The following is a 17,522-nucleotide window of genomic DNA, read 5'->3' on the forward strand; positions in this document are numbered from 1 at the left end:
TCTAACCTAAAAAGGTGGCAAACATCTTCAGTTACAAAGAAAATACTTTTTTATTGCTCAGATAACATAAGAATTTTCAACAAAAGACATTAAACACATACCCAAGGCAATGTTTCAAGTTAGAGATCCAACTAGCCTGCAACACCTGAATATGACAACAAACACTGGAAGTTTCAACTGCAATTTATGAAAGCATGAGGTCTGTGAGCAGCAACATTAATGTCAACTAAAAGACCAATCTGCAGAACGGTACATTCCCCAAGTTCTGTCCTCCACACCGCTCCCAGCCCCTTTTCTCATCCTTTTCTACGCTTCTACTGCTTTATACTTTAACTTCACGCTGTATTTCCTTTCTGGCTGCATAAACAACAGGATGTGAGATGTAGGTGGTTTTGAACTATCCACAGGCTAAGTGGCTGACCACACACACACATACATACAAACACACACTCAGCTGTCTGCTGACTCTCTAAATGAATAACTTACATCATTACAACTGCCCTTCCCTTACTTGGCATGGCTGACTAGTTTGTGTCCTTCTTCTCTACCTGACTCCTCATTTTTATGAAGTCTTTGAAACCTCTACTTTTCCATCAAATCGGGTTGAAAGTAACAAAGTGTTGTGAAAGCTATATGGGTGTGTGTGGAAAAATACTAAGAAGCAGCAGTACTGCATAAACCTGGTCTATAAATGAAGTATCTGTAACAAATGGCTCTGCCTGACTGCATGGTGCATCTGAAAGCAGATGAAGTTTTCTTCTGAAAGTAGTTTTCTTCTCAAAGAAAAGTCAGCTAAGATTTTGGAACACTAGACATTGTAAATATGTTAAATTATAGCCCTCATCTTTAAAGACTGCTTCAAAGAATCATGTCTTTGTAACAGTCACACATTGTCCCTGTAAACCAAGAGGGGTATGGTTTCTTACTTAAGTTCTGAACTTAAACCCATGAAATTGTCAGAGGTTAAGATGTTTAATGGGACCTATTTCCTAAGGAAAAAAAAGAGGATAATACATTTTATAGTGAAAAATCTTTTTTCAGTTAGACAAAATCCTCTCCACGGGAAGGCTTTCCTGCTTTGCAGTGCTTTGAAAGTGTTTTCCTATTTACTTGTACTGAAGATTAATTTTGTGGGGAAAGGAAGAAAAGTATACGTGCTTAACCACCTCTCCACCCCAACTGTAAAATGGGAAGTATTAATTAGTGTATGACAGTTTTCACACATGCACCATCAATAAGCAAAGAAAGTCAATGTGAAATTCCTCCTGGTGTGCTTTTTCTGCCGCTTATGGCAAGTATGAGATACTTCTTTGTGGGGAAAGAAAGTTGAAACCACAGGAACAACACTGAGAGACATGTTATTAAGGATTACCACAAAATCTCCCATCCCTACATTTATGCCCAAAGAGCTACTTGGAGCCCAAAACAGTATTGGTTTGACCTTGAAATATGTCTCAGCATTTAAAGACACAAAACATGCATACTATTATCCAATATTATCCATAATAGTATCCAAGTCAGTGGTTGCAAAGAAGACAAATGCATGTGACAAGACCTTGATTTTCCACTCCTGTCTGTTCTTTCTGAACCAGACTATCAAAAATTATACAAAACTACACAATCCTCTGAAGGATTGTATCAGCTATGATAGTAAACCTGTCAGGAACTCTGTGAAACTAAATTCCCAAGGCTTACAAGGAAGTTTAATGACAATAACAGCATTTCTTATACCGTTTATCTAGATATACCCTTTCCACCAAAAAGGGCAACCGATAGAGAAGACTCTTCAAAACAAATGCATTTCAACATTAAATAAAGAATTTAAATTGCATACCGTATTAATAAAAGACAGGAATTTGAAATTTTATTGGTATGGCTAAACGTGGGCTTAGGTCTGTGCAGCTAGCTCGATTAGCTACTGCTTAGACATTTTCCTCTTTCCTACCCTCATACTATTCAGGCAACAGGTCAAGGGGTATCCCACTGTACCTCACATTGACAAAATGCAGACAAATCAATATCCATCATTTAAAATGAAATTACAGACACAGAAGGCCACCCAGATGATCTATAATGATTAAGACAACAATGAAAAGATAATGAAGACAAAGCAGAAAAGATCCTGCACTTCCTGAGAACCACCATGCACACACAAGGTCAAATACAAGTCAAGTGAGAATTCATTTCCAAATGCCAGAATAAATATTTGTGCTCAAGAAAGAGTATGACATACAGACCTAGTTGACCAGACAGCCAGTTCAGTGCAGAAGTTGTCCAATGGTAGTTTGTTCTGGTATAATGTACCATCACATTGCAGTATTATTGTCATTGAAATGATGAGTTAATTAGAAGCAGGACCCTGTGCAACACAACTCAGTCTATCTAGTATTAGTGGTCACTATTTGTCCTGGTTTCGGCTGGGATAGAGTTAATTTTCTTCCTAGCAGCAGGCATAGTGCTGTGTTTTGGATTTAGTAGGAGAAGAATGTTGATAACATGCTGATGTTTTTAGTTGTTGCTGAGTACTGCTTATGCTAGTCAAGGACTTTTTCAGCTTCCCATGCTCTGCCAGGCGCACAAGAAACTGGGAGGGGGCACAGCCAGAATAGTTGATCCAAACTGACCAAAGGGCTATTCCATACCATATGACGTCATGCTCAGTATATAAACTGGGGGGGGGTTGGCCGGGGAGCAGCGATCGCTGCTCGGGAACTGTCTGGGTATCAGTCGGCGGGTGGTGAGCAATTGCATTGTGCATCACTTGCTTCGTGTATCATTATTATTATTATCATTATTATACTGTTACTATTAGCATTACTATTTTACTTTATTTCAATTATTAAACTGTTCTTATCTCAGCCCAGGAGTGTTTCTCACTCTTACTCCTCCGATTCTCTCCCCCATCCCATCGGGGTAGGGGGAGTGAGCGAGCGGCTGCGTGGTGCTTAGTTGCTGGCTGGGGCTAAACCACGACAGTCCTTTTTGGCGCCCAACGTGGGGCTTGAGATAACAACAGATTAATCAGAGTGTATTAAGGAGTCTGTTAACAGTTGCCGGTCACGATATTAGTTCTTCTGATCTGCACCATGTTCTTTTTTTTTGCAGCACGCGTTAAAGCTTGCTGTCAGTTTGTGTAGTGTGCTATGCTCTGCAGTGATTCATGATCTTTTGCTTGGGAGGCTCCTTATCAAAACCCTGACCTTGAGCATTCTTTGGTATTTGGGTTTCATACAGAAGTCACTACTGTACTTCGGGTACTACCTCATAGAGAGAGTTAGCAATCATACTTCTTACTCTGAGAGGCTTGTTGTGGAGGAAATACAGAATGGCACCTTTGCTGCTTTCTTCTATGATGTTTCCTCCTTCATTACAACAACTTTCCTGTATCTTGAACACCCCTGGGCAGTTAAGATACTTCTATTGATAATTCTTGGGAATGTTGTTTCCGTTTTGATAAAGGTCAGTAAGCAGTTTAAAAATACCATCCAGAGATCTACCCCAAGGCTAGATAGTTATGAGTGGCAGGGTGTGTGGGTTCGTATGTGCAAGTACCTAGGGCAGTGGGGACCTCCAGTGTTTTGGAACTTCACCCCTGAACAAGTGCAGAATCCTGAAGAATTAGTAAAGTACTTGGAAGAAGTATGTTGTCACCCTGGTAGCTCCAGAGAGACACAAATCATTGCAACATGCTGGGGACTGGCCCATGCCTATCGAGCCGTGGTCAACACTAATCAGTACCCTCAAAAGAAACAGAAGGTCTCTGGATCTGATGACAAAACAACAAGCACTGTGGCTACTCAAACCCCCACTACAGGCCTTGCAGCTACTCAAACCCCTGCCCCAGGCACTGTGGCTACTCCAGCCACAGCCATGAGCACTGCGGCTACTCAAACCACAGCCATGGGCACTGCGGCTACTCAAACCCCAGTGACAGACACTGCGGCTAAACCAGAGAACCAACCTGCGCCGGTATCAGTTGCCCCTATACAGAAGAAAAAATACACGAGGAAATCAGTTCATTTAGTAAGGGATGAAGATGAACCAGGGCCATCACGAGAACCAGAGGAGGAAGAACCCATAAATGAGATGGTGACCACCCGATCCCTATCCCTGAGTGAGCTGCGAGATATGCGAAAAGATTTCGGTCGTCATCCAGGCGAGCACATCATCACCTGGCTGCTCCGATGCTGGGATAACGGGGCCAGTAGCCTGGATTTAGAGGGTAGGGAAGCCAAGCAGCTGGGATCCCTTTCCAGGGAAGGGGGCATTGACAAAGCAATTGGAAAAGGGGCAAAACCGCTCAGCCTCTGGAGGCAACTTCTGTCAAGCGTGAAGGAAAGGTATCCCTTCAAGGAGGAGGTTTTATACCGCCCAAGCAAATGGACCACTGTAGAGAAAGGTATCCAGTACCTGAGGGAATTAGGCGTGCTGGAGGTGATTTACAGTGACCTGAATGATGAGCAGTTAACCAAAGACCCAGATGAAGTCAGGTGCACACAATCCATGTGGCGGAAGGTGGTACGGAGCGCACCAGCATCGTATTCCAACTCGTTGGCAATACTAGCCTGGAAAGATGACGAGGCACCAATGGTGGATGAAGTGGCTAGACAACTCCAGGACTACGAAGAAAAGCTCTCTTCCTCCCTACGGGCCTGTGTCTCGGCTGTGGAAAAACTGTGCCAAGAGTTCCAACAACTCAGAGAGGATCTGTCCTACTCCCCACCTGCACGGACCAGTGTCTCAGCCATTAGGAGTCAACGTCCCTATGCTCAAGAGAGAGGAGATAGAGGATACACACCACGGGGCACCCTGTGGTTTTACCTGCGTGATTATGGAGAGGACATGAGAAAGTGGGATGGAAAACCCACCTCAACCTTAGAGGCACGGGTGCATGAGTTGCAAGGAAAAACTATTAGAAAAGGCGGTTCTCCCAGGAAAATTGCAGCTCCAGTTTCCAGTGAGCAGTTCCCAAGACAGAGTAAGAGGGCTAATTTTACTTCCGACCTTGATCAGGGGACTTTTGATTCACATTTACAGGAAGTGAACAGCGAATACTGTGACCAGTGTTAGAGGGGCCCTGCCTCCAGCCAGGTGGAGGAAAGGGACAACCGGGTTTACTGGACTGTGTGGATTCGATGGCCTGGAACGTCAGACCCACAGGAGTATAAGGCTCTAGTGGACACTGGTGCACAGTGCACGCTAATGCCATCAAACTATAGAGGGGCAGAACCCATTTGTATTTCTGTAGTGACAGGGGGATCCCAACAGCTAACTGTATTGGAAGCTGCAGTGAGTCTAACTGTGAATGAGTGGCAAAAGCACCCCATTGTGACTGGCCCAGACGCTCCGTGCATCCTTGGCATAGACTACCTCAGGAGAGGGTATTTCAAGGACCCAAAAGGGTACCGGTGGGCTTTTGGTATAGCTGCTTTGGAGACAGAGGAAATTAAACAGTTGTCCACCTTGCCCGGTCTCTCAGAGGACCCTTCGATTGTAGGGTTGCTGAAGGTTGAGGAACAACAGGTGCCGATTGCTACCACAACTGTGCACAGGCGGCAATATCGCACCAACCGAGACTCCCTGATTCCCATCCATAACCTGATTCGTCGACTGGAGAGCCAGGGAGTGATCAGCAAGACTCGCTCACCCTTTAACAGTCCCATATGGCCAGTGCGAAAGTCTAATGGGGAGTGGAGACTAACAGTGGACTATCGTGGCCTGAACGAAGTTACACCGCCGCTGAGTGCTGCCGTGCCAGACATGCTAGAACTTCAATATGAACTGGAGTCAAAGGCAGCTAAGTGGTATGCCACAATTGATATTGCTAATGCATTTTTCTCCATCCCTTTGGCAGCAGAGTGCAGACCCCAGTTTGCTTTTACCTGGAGGGGTGTTCAGTACACCTGGAACCGACTGCCCCAGGGGTGGAAGCACAGCCCCACCATTTGCCATGGACTGATCCAGACAGCACTGGAACAGGGTGAAGCTCCAGAACATCTGCAGTACATGGATGACATCATTGTGTGGGGCAACACAGCAGAAGAAGTTTTTGAGAAGGAAAAGAAAATAGTCCAAATCCTTCTGAAGGCTGGTTTTGCCATAAAACAGAGTAAGGTCAAGGTGCCTGCACAGGAGATCCAGTTTTTAGGAATAAAATGGCAAGATGGACGTTGTCAGATCCCAATGGATGTGATCAACAAAATAACAGCTATGTCCCCACCAACTAGCAAAAAGGAAACACAAGCTTTCTTAGGCATTGTGGGGTTTTGGAGAATGCATATTCCAAATTACAGCCAGATCGTAAGCCCTCTCTATCAAGTGACCCGGAAGAAGAACGAATTCAAATGGGGCCCTGAGCAACAACAAGCCTTTGAACAAATTAAACGTGAGATAGTTCATGCAGTAGCCCTTGGGCCAGTCCAGGCAGGGCAGGATATTAAAAATGTGCTCTACACTGCAGCCAGGGAGAATGGCCCTACCTGGAGCCTCTGGCAGAAAGCACCAGGGGAGACTCGAGGTCGACCCCTAGGGTTTTGGAGTCGGGGATACAGAGGATCCGAAGCCCGCTATACTCCAACTGAGAAAGAGATACTGGCAGCATATGAAGGGGTTCGAGCTGCTTCAGAAGTGGTTGGTACTGAAGCACAGCTCCTGCTGGCACCCCGACTGCCGGTGTTGGGCTGGATGTTCAAAGGGAGGGTCCCCTCTACACATCATGCAACTGATGCTACATGGAGTAAGTGGGTTGCATTGATCACACAACGGGCTCGAATAGGAAACCCCAGTCGCCCAGGAATCTTGGAAGTGATCATGGACTGGCCAGAAGGAAAAAACATTAGAATATCACCAGAGGAGGAGGTGACACGTGCTGAAGAGGCCCCACTGTATAATAAATTGCCAGAAAATGAAAAGCAATATGCCCTGTTCACTGACGGGTCCTGTCGTCTTGTGGGAAAGCATCGGAGGTGGAAAGCTGCTGTATGGAGTCCTATACGACAAGTCGCAGAAACTGCTGAAGGAGAAGGGGAGTCGAGTCAGTTTGCAGAGGTGAAAGCCATCCAGCTGGCTTTAGATATTGCTGAAAGAGAAAAGTGGCCAGTCCTTTATCTCTATACTGACTCATGGATGGTGGCAAATGCCCTGTGGGGGTGGCTGCAGCAATGGAAGCAGAGCAACTGGCAGCGCAGAGGCAAACCAATCTGGGCTGCCGCATTGTGGCAAGATATTGCTGCCCGGGTAGAGAACCTGGTTGTAAAAGTTCGTCACGTAGATGCTCATGTACCTAAGAGTCGGGCCACTGAAGAAGATCAAAACAACCAGCCAGTAGATCAGGCTGCTAAGATTGAAGTGGCTCAGGTGGATTTGGACTGGCAACATAAGGGTGAATTATTTATAGCTCGGTGGGCCCATGACGCCTCAGGCCATCAAGGAAGGGATGCAACGTATAAATGGGCTCGTGATCGAGGGGTGGACTTAACTATGGACAGTATTGCACAGGTTATTCATGAGTGTGAAACATGCGCTGCAATCAAGCAAGCCAAGCAGTTCAAGCCCCTTGGGTATAGTGAACGATGGCTGAAATATAAATATGGGGAGGCCTGGCAGATTGATTACATCACGCTCCCACAGACCCGCCAAGGCAAGCGCTACGTGCTCACCATGGTGGAAGCAACCACTGGATGGCTGGAAACATATCCCGTGCCCCATGCCACCGCCCGGAACACCATCCTGGGCCTTGAAAAGCAAGTCCTGTGGCGACATGGCACCCCAGAAAGAATTGAGTCAGACAACGGGACTCATTTCCGAAACAACCTCATAGACACCTGGGCCAAAGAGCACGGCATTGAGTGGGTGTATCACATCCCTTACCATGCACCAGCCTCCGGGAAAATTGAGCGATACAATGGATTGTTAAAGACTGCCCTGAGAGCAATGGGTGGTGGGACGTTTAAACATTGGGATACGCATTTAGCAAAAGCCACCTGGTTAGTCAACACCAGGGCATCTGCCAATCGAGCTGGCCCTGCCCAATCAAAACTTTTACGTACTGTACAAGGAGATAAAGTTCCTGTAGTGCACATAAAAAATATGCTGGGGAAGACAGTCTGGGTTACTTCCCCCTCTGGCAAAGGCAAACCCATTCATGGGATTGCTTTTGCTCAAGGACCTGGGTGCACTTGGTGGGTGATGCGAAAGGATGGGGAAGCCCAATGTGTACCTCAAGGGAATTTGATTTTGGGTGAAAATAGCCAATGAACTGAATTGTATAATATTAATTGCTTTATAATACTGTATGTTATCTCTTAACTATATGTTATCTCTTAACTGCATGTTAATATAATAATATAGTAGGTTAATATTAAGTATATAATACTATATATTATGATTGCTATATGCCGCATCAATGGTATTGCAGTAAGAATTGCCCAGCTTAATGAAAATGAACTTTGATGAAACCATGTTGGAATGAGAACTGACTTCAGCATGCAACAGTCCAACACTGCACACCACCTCTCCTGCTCTGACAGACTGTGATGACAGATGGAACCCAAAGTCATGGGCTAAATGAACTCAATGGACATTTTAGAGGGATGGGCCATAGACGAAGGGAATGATATCTGTGTGTATATCAAGATAGGGAAAGCGGTGGTGATTAATTGGAACACATTGGAAAGGGGAGGGCCCGTGCATGACGTAGATGGTATAGAATAAGGGGTGGATACTGTCCTGGTTTCGGCTGGGATAGAGTTAATTTTCTTCCTAGCAGCAGGCATAGTGCTGTGTTTTGGATTTAGGAGGAGAAGAATGTTGATAACACACTGATGTTTTTAGTTGTTGCTGAGTACTGCTTATGCTAGTCAAGGACTTTTTCAGCTTCCCATGCTCTGCCAGGCGCACAAGAAACTGGGAGGGGGCACAGCCAGAATAGTTGATCCAAACTGACCAAAGGGCTATTCCATACCATATGACGTCATGCTCAGTATATAAACTGGGGGGGGTTGGCCGGGGAGCAGCGATCGCTGCTCGGGAACTGTCTGGGTATCAGTCGGCGGGTGGTGAGCAATTGCATTGTGCATCACTTGCTTCGTGTATCATTATTATTATTATCATTATTATACTGTTACTATTAGCATTACTATTTTACTTTATTTCAATTATTAAACTGTTCTTATCTCAGCCCAGGAGTGTTTCTCACTCTTACTCCTCCGATTCTCTCCCCCATCCCATCGGGGTAGGGGGAGTGAGCGAGCGGCTGCGTGGTGCTTAGTTGCTGGCTGGGGCTAAACCACGACACTATTATATGAACAATTTAGGATTTATTTCAATTTTATTAGAAAGGTAGACTATTAGACAAGATAGGTGGCTGTGAGTTTGTTTTTAAGTGCAACTTTAGCTTCCTGTGTTTTCTTCTCTAGTTTAAAAACCACATTGTTCCTCAAAAAGCTTGTGTTACATGACTCAAGCCATTGCTCTTCTCTAACATTGCAGTCAACTAAGAATGAACTACATGTACAGATGTTTATAAATAGGCTTCCAAATATTTCCAGATTTCAGAAAGTTTCATTTCTTGTAAACTTTATCTTCTAATAGAAAAAACAGAGAAAAGAATATGCCTCCTCCTTCTAATTTTGCTAAGTATGCTTCCTGTGAAAATTTCATGTTTGAAAAGGCCATGTAGTTAATGGCCTAGTGAATTCTGTCCAAAGAACATTTCCAATCTTAAAATAAAAATATGCCTCCAATAAATAAATTAAAACCACCAAACTTCCCTCAATATTGATTCCATACAAAGTTATGCTACTTTATGTAAATAAAGTACTGGTCTTATTTACTTTATTAGCATAAAACACATACCAGTATGTTATTTCTATTTTCAGGTGTTTAAAAGCTCTTCAATAATTTTTTTATTATCATAGTAGCACCTATCCTGCATACCACTGCATTTTCTGATGATTGTCACCTAATTAATGTCTTTTTCCTACTTAAGTTACTGAAATGGACATTGCTTTGCTCCCACAACCCAGAAAAATTATTTGCCTCAGGCTGCAACTGTTTTTGTTTGTAGCAAGAAAAATCAAGAGGACCCAATAGTACTTCATCTTACTGAGTGTCCAAGATGATTCAAAACCCAGCTTTTGCCCTGTTGTATCTACAGGTGTTGTCTAAGCTATTTTCACCAATACTACTAGTCTTCCATTTGCATTAAGAGACTTTCTGAACAAAACCTGTACAGTTTTAACTCTCCAGACCAAAATAAAAAAATCACAATCTAAAACAAGTTTGTGACTTATGTATATGTAATTATTAAAAAAATCTGTGCTGGCAGATGAGAATTCCTGAAGTCCACATCAACTTTGGCAGGTTTGTTGTTTATGAAGGGACTCAAATTTTGCAGGCAAAATAAAATAGATATCTAGGACAGGAATTAAGGCACATTTGTTGGTATAGCTCTTGACCTTGAAGCTCCTCATCAAAAACAGAGCTCTACAGTACAAGACCCTTAAATACTTATCTGCCTCAAGCCCAGCTTCTCATAAAAATCCTCAAATATAGGCACACTTAATTTCTTCCATTAACTTCCGAAATATAGCAATCCTTCCTTTACAAAGGATACTTTTCTGAATCCCTTGGATACTGTCAGTGTTGATAAACTAAACTTGTGCCTCCGTCAGTCTTCTGTGTAGAATTATGTGTGGGCACAGGCTTTGAGAAACTGACACTTCAGGCTATTTATGCACCTAATCACAAGCGTTGGCAGCATTAAAATATTCACAATATTTACAAAAAATATAAAGAAAATAATTTACAGGAACATAAAATAAATACTTGCTTTGTTACACTTCCTTGTGGAAAAAAAGCTCAAAGATGTCATGCAGAGCTGTTCAAAAATTAGTATTAACCATTTTCAGTGTTTATTTCTATCTACTTTGTTGCTGTTTAGTGTCCTAGAAAAGCGTTTTTGTAAATGCTATAAACTATTATGTTATCAAACAAACCCATGGAAAAATAAATGCCACACCTAGCACCGTTTCAAGTCTTTCTCTCAAAGCAGAGTTCATTATTCAAACACATAAAAAGCTAGTAGCTTTAATCAAAGCAAGCTTTAATACTCCATGGCCCTTGTTTTGCCTCTCAGTCTCTGGGAAAGGACTAACTTGTTTCTAAAATTTCTTAGGAGTAATACAGTTATTCTTAACCCCTTTTTTTGTACTTTACCCTGTTCATCTTGTACAGTTCTTCATTACATAGAAGATGCAGTTTAACACAACACACTAACTAAATAGGAATACTTACATGGAGTGAGCCCAGCTGTGCATTTACTGTATTTGCACTAGTGATTTGCACTAGCTTCCCACTTGTGCTGCAGCTCACTTTAATGCTCTTGCATTCACTTTGGAAAGAACATACAAGGAGGATACTCCATAGGCATTAGGACTAAAATGCCCACATAAGCAATGAGAAAAGACCTGATAGCACATCATAAATTCACATCAAACTAACCCACCACCACCGCCAACAGACAGACACATAAAATGTTATTCTAATCAAATAATCAATAATTCAGTTGAGTTCGCTGAATTGAAATCAGTTGAATTAAAGCCTAGGTAAAGTTTGTTTTTTAAATGTATGCTAAACTGAGGCTTTGATACTTCATGATTCTGTTAACAGGCAATGCTGGCAGCATTAACGAACTTGTAAGGAATCCAGATTAAACTGCTTTGCTTGCCATCCAAACAGTAAACATTATGGTTTATCAACAATTTTGCAGCCTGTGAAAAGTCCACATTGCTTTCAGCAGGAATGCCATACCTAAATAAACCACTGTTTTTTAAGACTTCAAAATACAAAATGTGTTAGTTCTCCAGAAACAGAGCTCCCAAATGTGTTCCCTCAGAATAGACAAGGATCACCAGCACATGGGCAAGGATGCCAGGATATTTTTTTCTGATAGGTGCTACCTTGTGAGGCAGTGGAGATCTTGACATTATAGGTGTTCTAAGTCACTAATACATTTCTCAACTCTAGACTACTTAATAGCCTCCCCAGAAAGAATTTCAAAATGATAAAAAAACCAGAAATAATCCTGAATCAATGTCTCCATTTGACATCCATGACCTTAAACTTTCCCATGACTGGAGTTACCAGGATCCTTGAGACAATTTTTTCTTAGTTACACTATTATTCCTAATATCTAAAAGGACAAGTGGGACAAAAGTCAGATGCTTTACTATATGTGCAAGAGCCAGTGATGGCTGATCAACAGCAATCCTGGAAAATATACATTGTAAATGTTTTTGTTATCATTTAATCTAAAGAGCTGATGGATTGCAGGCACTAATTTCACCATGTTTTAAAAAATGCAAACTTCTTCTAGCCCATCCATAAAGTTCAAGTTTATTGGATGGATAATGAAAGGAGACAAAAAGGATTTTTATGGGCTTGTGTTTTCCACAGCTCAAATTCTAGATGCTTTTACTGGTACACTTAGAAGACAAATTTGCAGGTGACTACTCCTCTTTGCCAGATCTTCTCTGCCTACTTGTGTGTTGCTGTTGCAAATCATGTTCTGCCTTATTCAGATTGTGAAAGATGGATCAAGCTAACAGAAAACCAATGAAATTTTATTATAGTTAAAAGATGACCCAGTGCCTCTCTCACACTGAATAATGGCACAGCATATGTAATAATTGCCATCTGCAGATCATTGTTTTATTGGAGGGCTAAGGAGCCAGCAAGGATTTTGGCTTTCCTCTTTTGTCCATATTACAATAAAAAATTTGATTTCCTTCTTAATAAATTTTTAAGAAAAAACACAAAAATAAGAGGAACAACTTAATAAATTACCAACAGCCACTAAGAATGACACCAGAACAAATAAATGAAAACAATCATCTAGATTTGGCTTTTATTCCTGTTTTTTTGGACAATGCAGCACAGCTGAGTCTTCTCATTTGGCCTTCAAGGTACCTTCTGAATAAACTGTGCAGTGGGCAAAAACTAATACAGGGACAAACACACATAGTTAGTTCCCCACATATGAGAAGAGGGCACCATAATTCAGTAGCTAAAAATTAAAAATCATTCATGACCAACTATAGCTATATAAGCATTCACTAATCTAGATATTACCCTGCCAATTTCAGACATAAGATCTAAGAAGAACACAAACTCGTACTTCCTAGCAGTTTCTATTTCATGTGGCATCAACTCTTCACATTGGAACAAATAAATTTTTTAATAGATTATTAGATTAAGTAAATAAAGCTAGTACTCACTGATGTGTCATTAATACTGAATAGACATCATCTCCATTATTGATTTAACATATACTTTGGGTGGAAGAAAAGCAGACATTTTCCGCCATGCAATAAATTAATTTTCCAAGGAACATGGAGCAACAGCCTATCACAAACAGAAAACCAATTCATCAGAAGTGGCCAAGAAGTTTTGAGGAACACTGCAGGACCATGTGAGTGACAAAAGCATCTTCCAATCGATGGTCTCAAACCTACTATTAGACCTAACAGCAGGAACATATCATTAGATCATAGAATAGTTTGGGTTGGAAGGGACCTTTAAAGGTCATCCAGTCCAACCCTCCTGCAATGACCAAGGACATCTTTGACTCGATCAGGTTGTTCAGAGCTCCGTCCAACCTGACCTTGAATGTTGCCAGGGATGGGGCATCTATGACTTCTCTGGGCAACCTGTTCCAGTATTTCACCACCCTCACTGTAAAAAATGTCTTCTTTATATCTAGTCTGAATCTACCCTCTTTTAGTTTAAAACCATTGCCCCTTGTCCTATCACTACAGGCCCTGCTAAAAAGTCTGTCCCTGTCTTTCTCACAAGCCCCCTTTAAGTACTGAAAGGCCGCAATAAGGTCTCCTCGCAGCCTTCTCTTCTCCAGGCTGAACAACCCCAACTCTCTCAGCCTGGCCTCATAGGAGAGGTGCTCCAGCCCTTGGATCATTTTTGTGGCCCTCCTCTGGACCCACGCCAACAGTTCCATGTCCTTCTTGTGCTGAGGGCCCCAGAGCTGGACGCAGTACTCCAGGTGAGGTCTCACCAGAGCAGAGTAGAGGGGCAGAATCACCTCCCTTGATGTGCTGGCCATGCTTCTTTTGATGCAGCCCAGGATTCGGTTGGCTTTCTGGGCTGTGAGTGCATGTTGCCAGCTCATGTCCAGCTTTTCATCCACCAGTACCCCCAAGTCCTTCTCTGCAGGGCTGCTCTCAATCCCTTCATCCCCCAGCCTGTATTGATACCGGGGGTTGCCCCATCCCAGGTGCAGGACCCTGCACGTGGCCTTGTTGAACCTCATGAGGTTCACATGGGCCCACTTCTCAAGCTTGTCCAGGTCCCTCTGGATGGTAGAAATGGTTCAGAGAACACATTAAGTTCTGAGCTGAAGCTTTACTCATTACTGCAGGTCCTGCCAGCTCTCTTTCAGTTTTTCAATGTTTTACACTTAAGTGATGGGTTTTTCCAGTTAAAATTAAAACATTTGCAACTGGATGTACGTGGCTATTTTTGCCTTTTTTTTTTTTTTTTTTTACAGTGAATGGAAGTAAGAAAACAATTAATGAATACAACTTCTTCAAAAACTGTATTACTAAAAATTGTAAACTAAAAACTAAACTAAAATAAAAAACAAGTAAATTCAATAAGAAGTAGGTGATAAAGCTGACCACATAAGTTATTCATGCAGTAGTTAAATAAGAGCCATTGCAAAGAAGTGCATAAATGAAGTTAAAAAACCTGCTTGAAACATAATTTGAACTAGAAAAAATGTTAAACTCTAGAAGCCCCTCTATGTTATGACTTCAGGTGACAGAAAGAGGCCACCAGAGGGAGCCCGTATAATCTGGTACAAAGGACATCACTGTACAAAGAGAAATTTCAGATATGCAGATGAGAGTTTAAGAAAATAATTGCCTATATCTAGAAATCTTTACTCTAAATTGTTTATAGTCCATGCAACAAAACAGCCCTCCTCAGTACTTCATTTCAGATTCATTCTTATTTTTACAGATATAAATAAAAGCATGTGAACTCTGCTATGAAGAACTATAACTGTAGCTAGAATATACTGAAATAAACTAAAATACTTTGTTATGCATTACCTTTTTAGTTTATTTTGTTGTCAAAATTCAGCATTTCAGAAAGTGGCCCACCATCTAACTTAGTATACTAGCCCACAAATAATATGGAAGGGAGAAAGCCTACACAGGCCTGGGGGATTTCAAAGTATTTCCTTCAAACAGGTTTAGGACTGGAATCTTAAGCAACAGTGACAGCCATAAGATATTTTTTCTACATCTGTTTTGTACGTCAAGTCAGTATCATTTTTACATTGAATATTTAGATTTTTCTGAGGAGCCATCTCTTTGTCCAGCCTAATTAATAAATACATCGCACACAGAAAGACTTCCAACATTTGCTCCATGCGTTAAAATACCTTTCCATTAAGAACAATTCTCAAATGCAGAAAAGTATTTTTTTAATCAAGAAAAAGCAGTCCTTACCACTCTGGATGTTTCCATTTCATTTGTAGAAGGCTGATACCCCACTTTGCCTTCCAAATCTTTGTGATTGTCAAAGCTATATGATTCTAAGTTAATAAAGTTAATATAGAAGCAGTAACCATAACTAACATCACTAGCGGTCTGTGTTTCTAGTCTCCTATCTTTGACACTTCACAACTTCTTGTGAATTTGTATTCTTTTACTGCTGAATTTTCCTGCGCTTTCCCACTGCATCATGACTGCTTTACAAAGTTGATATCAACACTGTAATTTAACACTGTAAAAGAAAATTCAAGGTGCATACATTTCCAGACTAAACACACTATCTTTCCTTAGTATACTTTGCTATTAAAAGAGTTGAAGAAATGAAATTTGCTATGGCAAAAGCTTTTATTTGGCCCCAGAGAATACAAATGGGGTTTGAAGAACTCTGTAAAGCAGCAAGTAAGTACAGAGTGTGTATAATTTCTCCCACTAAATTAAAGAGTGAAGTGTTAACTTACAATTACTATGCTGTCTAGCAAAAAAACATACTAATAACATGGATGACTTGAAGTGCACAGTGTTCTAGGATACATTAGCAAGGGTCTTTGTAACCCAGGGAGTCAGAATCCTAAATGCAAGATGGAGATGCCTAGCCGCGACATCTTGGCAATAGCTAGTCAAAGAGGTCTGAACACTAAATTTTCACATGTCTTTGTCCTATCCAACTGAACTTGAACCCCTGAAATTCATACTACTTCTTTCTTAATCTTTACTGAAAAATGGCAAAATACACAGGAAAAATTGTTCCATATAAAAATCTTACCTCAGCTCACCTAGATATCAGCATTAGAGGATCACAGAAAGAATATGAAACAATCTTAAAAACACCTCACAGAAGCAGTGTAAGATATCTGAATATATCCATAAATTTATATTAAATAAAGTTTTGAAATATAATTTATGCAGAAACACATAGCAGACAATACATAGTTTGTGCAAGGAACTTCAGTTTCTTGACAAATTTCACTGATGTACCAAGGAACAGTACAGTTTAAAAGCTTCCTTGAAGGTCTACATAGAGGGACTCAGCTAAAATTGCCGTGCTTTATGAACGCAAATACTACATGTACATAATAAATTGTGTGTTAATGATCAATTTCTACAAATCATTTAATACAAAAGCTAATGAATTCTGAGAATTTGAAATGATAAGTACATTAAAAATATAACACATTAGCAAACAGGGGTTTGACCTTCTATTAGCAGTGGAAACCTGCAGTTTTAAAATTAACATTTCCTGCTCTGTTATCTCTTACCAGGTCTTTCTGTGCCAGTTCCTTTTGACTCAGCAAATTTCTGTATTAAGCTCTCAACTGTAGTATTTGTCATGTTATTAATAAACTCTTCGTGCACCTTCAAAGAAAACCACACCACACATGAAAGGAATTTAAAAAAACAGTAATTGAAAGAATGTAAGTAACTTTCAAAAGTGGGTTTCTCTAGAGTTAAGGTTCAAAATACTTCCCTCTAAAACATACTAAAGGGCTTCCAGAAATCAACAGGCATTTTATCAAGGAAATCCCTTCTTACTTTAGTAGTAGCAAGTGTGTATACAATACGGATACAAATTAGCAATGAAGAATACAGGTTGGTAATGGGTCTAGGATTTACTTCCATTTCTTCCATCTAAATGACTTGTGTATATATAATTTTCTTAATTTGTCAGCAACATGTCCCACTACAGTGTCAGGAAGACAAGCAGTCTGTTAAGCCAGCACCAGTTAAGGGTGTGAACTGTTACTACTGTATTATCACAGTTCCCACCTGCTTGAGTAAGAGCATTACTGTTGCAATGTTTGTGGTCTGACAACGGAACAACCACATGTTGTTAATAAGAAGTTTTTCCAACAAGGCAGTATGTATATGCTTTAGAAATAAATAGCATGACCATTGTGATCATCATTCATTAGCAAAAAACCTCAAAACTGAGGAAAATAGCAACTCAAA

The 17,522-nt window shown here is 41.2% G+C and overlaps 1 protein-coding gene across 1 annotated transcript in view; it reads right to left on the reverse strand.

Annotated features, from left to right (window-relative positions):
• The window catches only part of FCHO2 (FCH and mu domain containing endocytic adaptor 2), a 108,968-nt gene that overhangs the window by 58,937 nt on the left and 32,509 nt on the right, over window positions 1-17,522 (reverse strand). The window contains exon 8 of the mRNA XM_075726760.1: window positions 16,832-16,928. Coding sequence (XP_075582875.1) covers window positions 16,832-16,928 — 97 coding nt within the window. The remainder of the gene's footprint in view (window positions 1-16,831; window positions 16,929-17,522) is intronic.

Source organism: Pelecanus crispus, chromosome Z (genome assembly GCF_030463565.1).
Source record: "Pelecanus crispus isolate bPelCri1 chromosome Z, bPelCri1.pri, whole genome shotgun sequence".
Taxonomy (NCBI): Eukaryota; Metazoa; Chordata; class Aves; order Pelecaniformes; family Pelecanidae; genus Pelecanus; species Pelecanus crispus.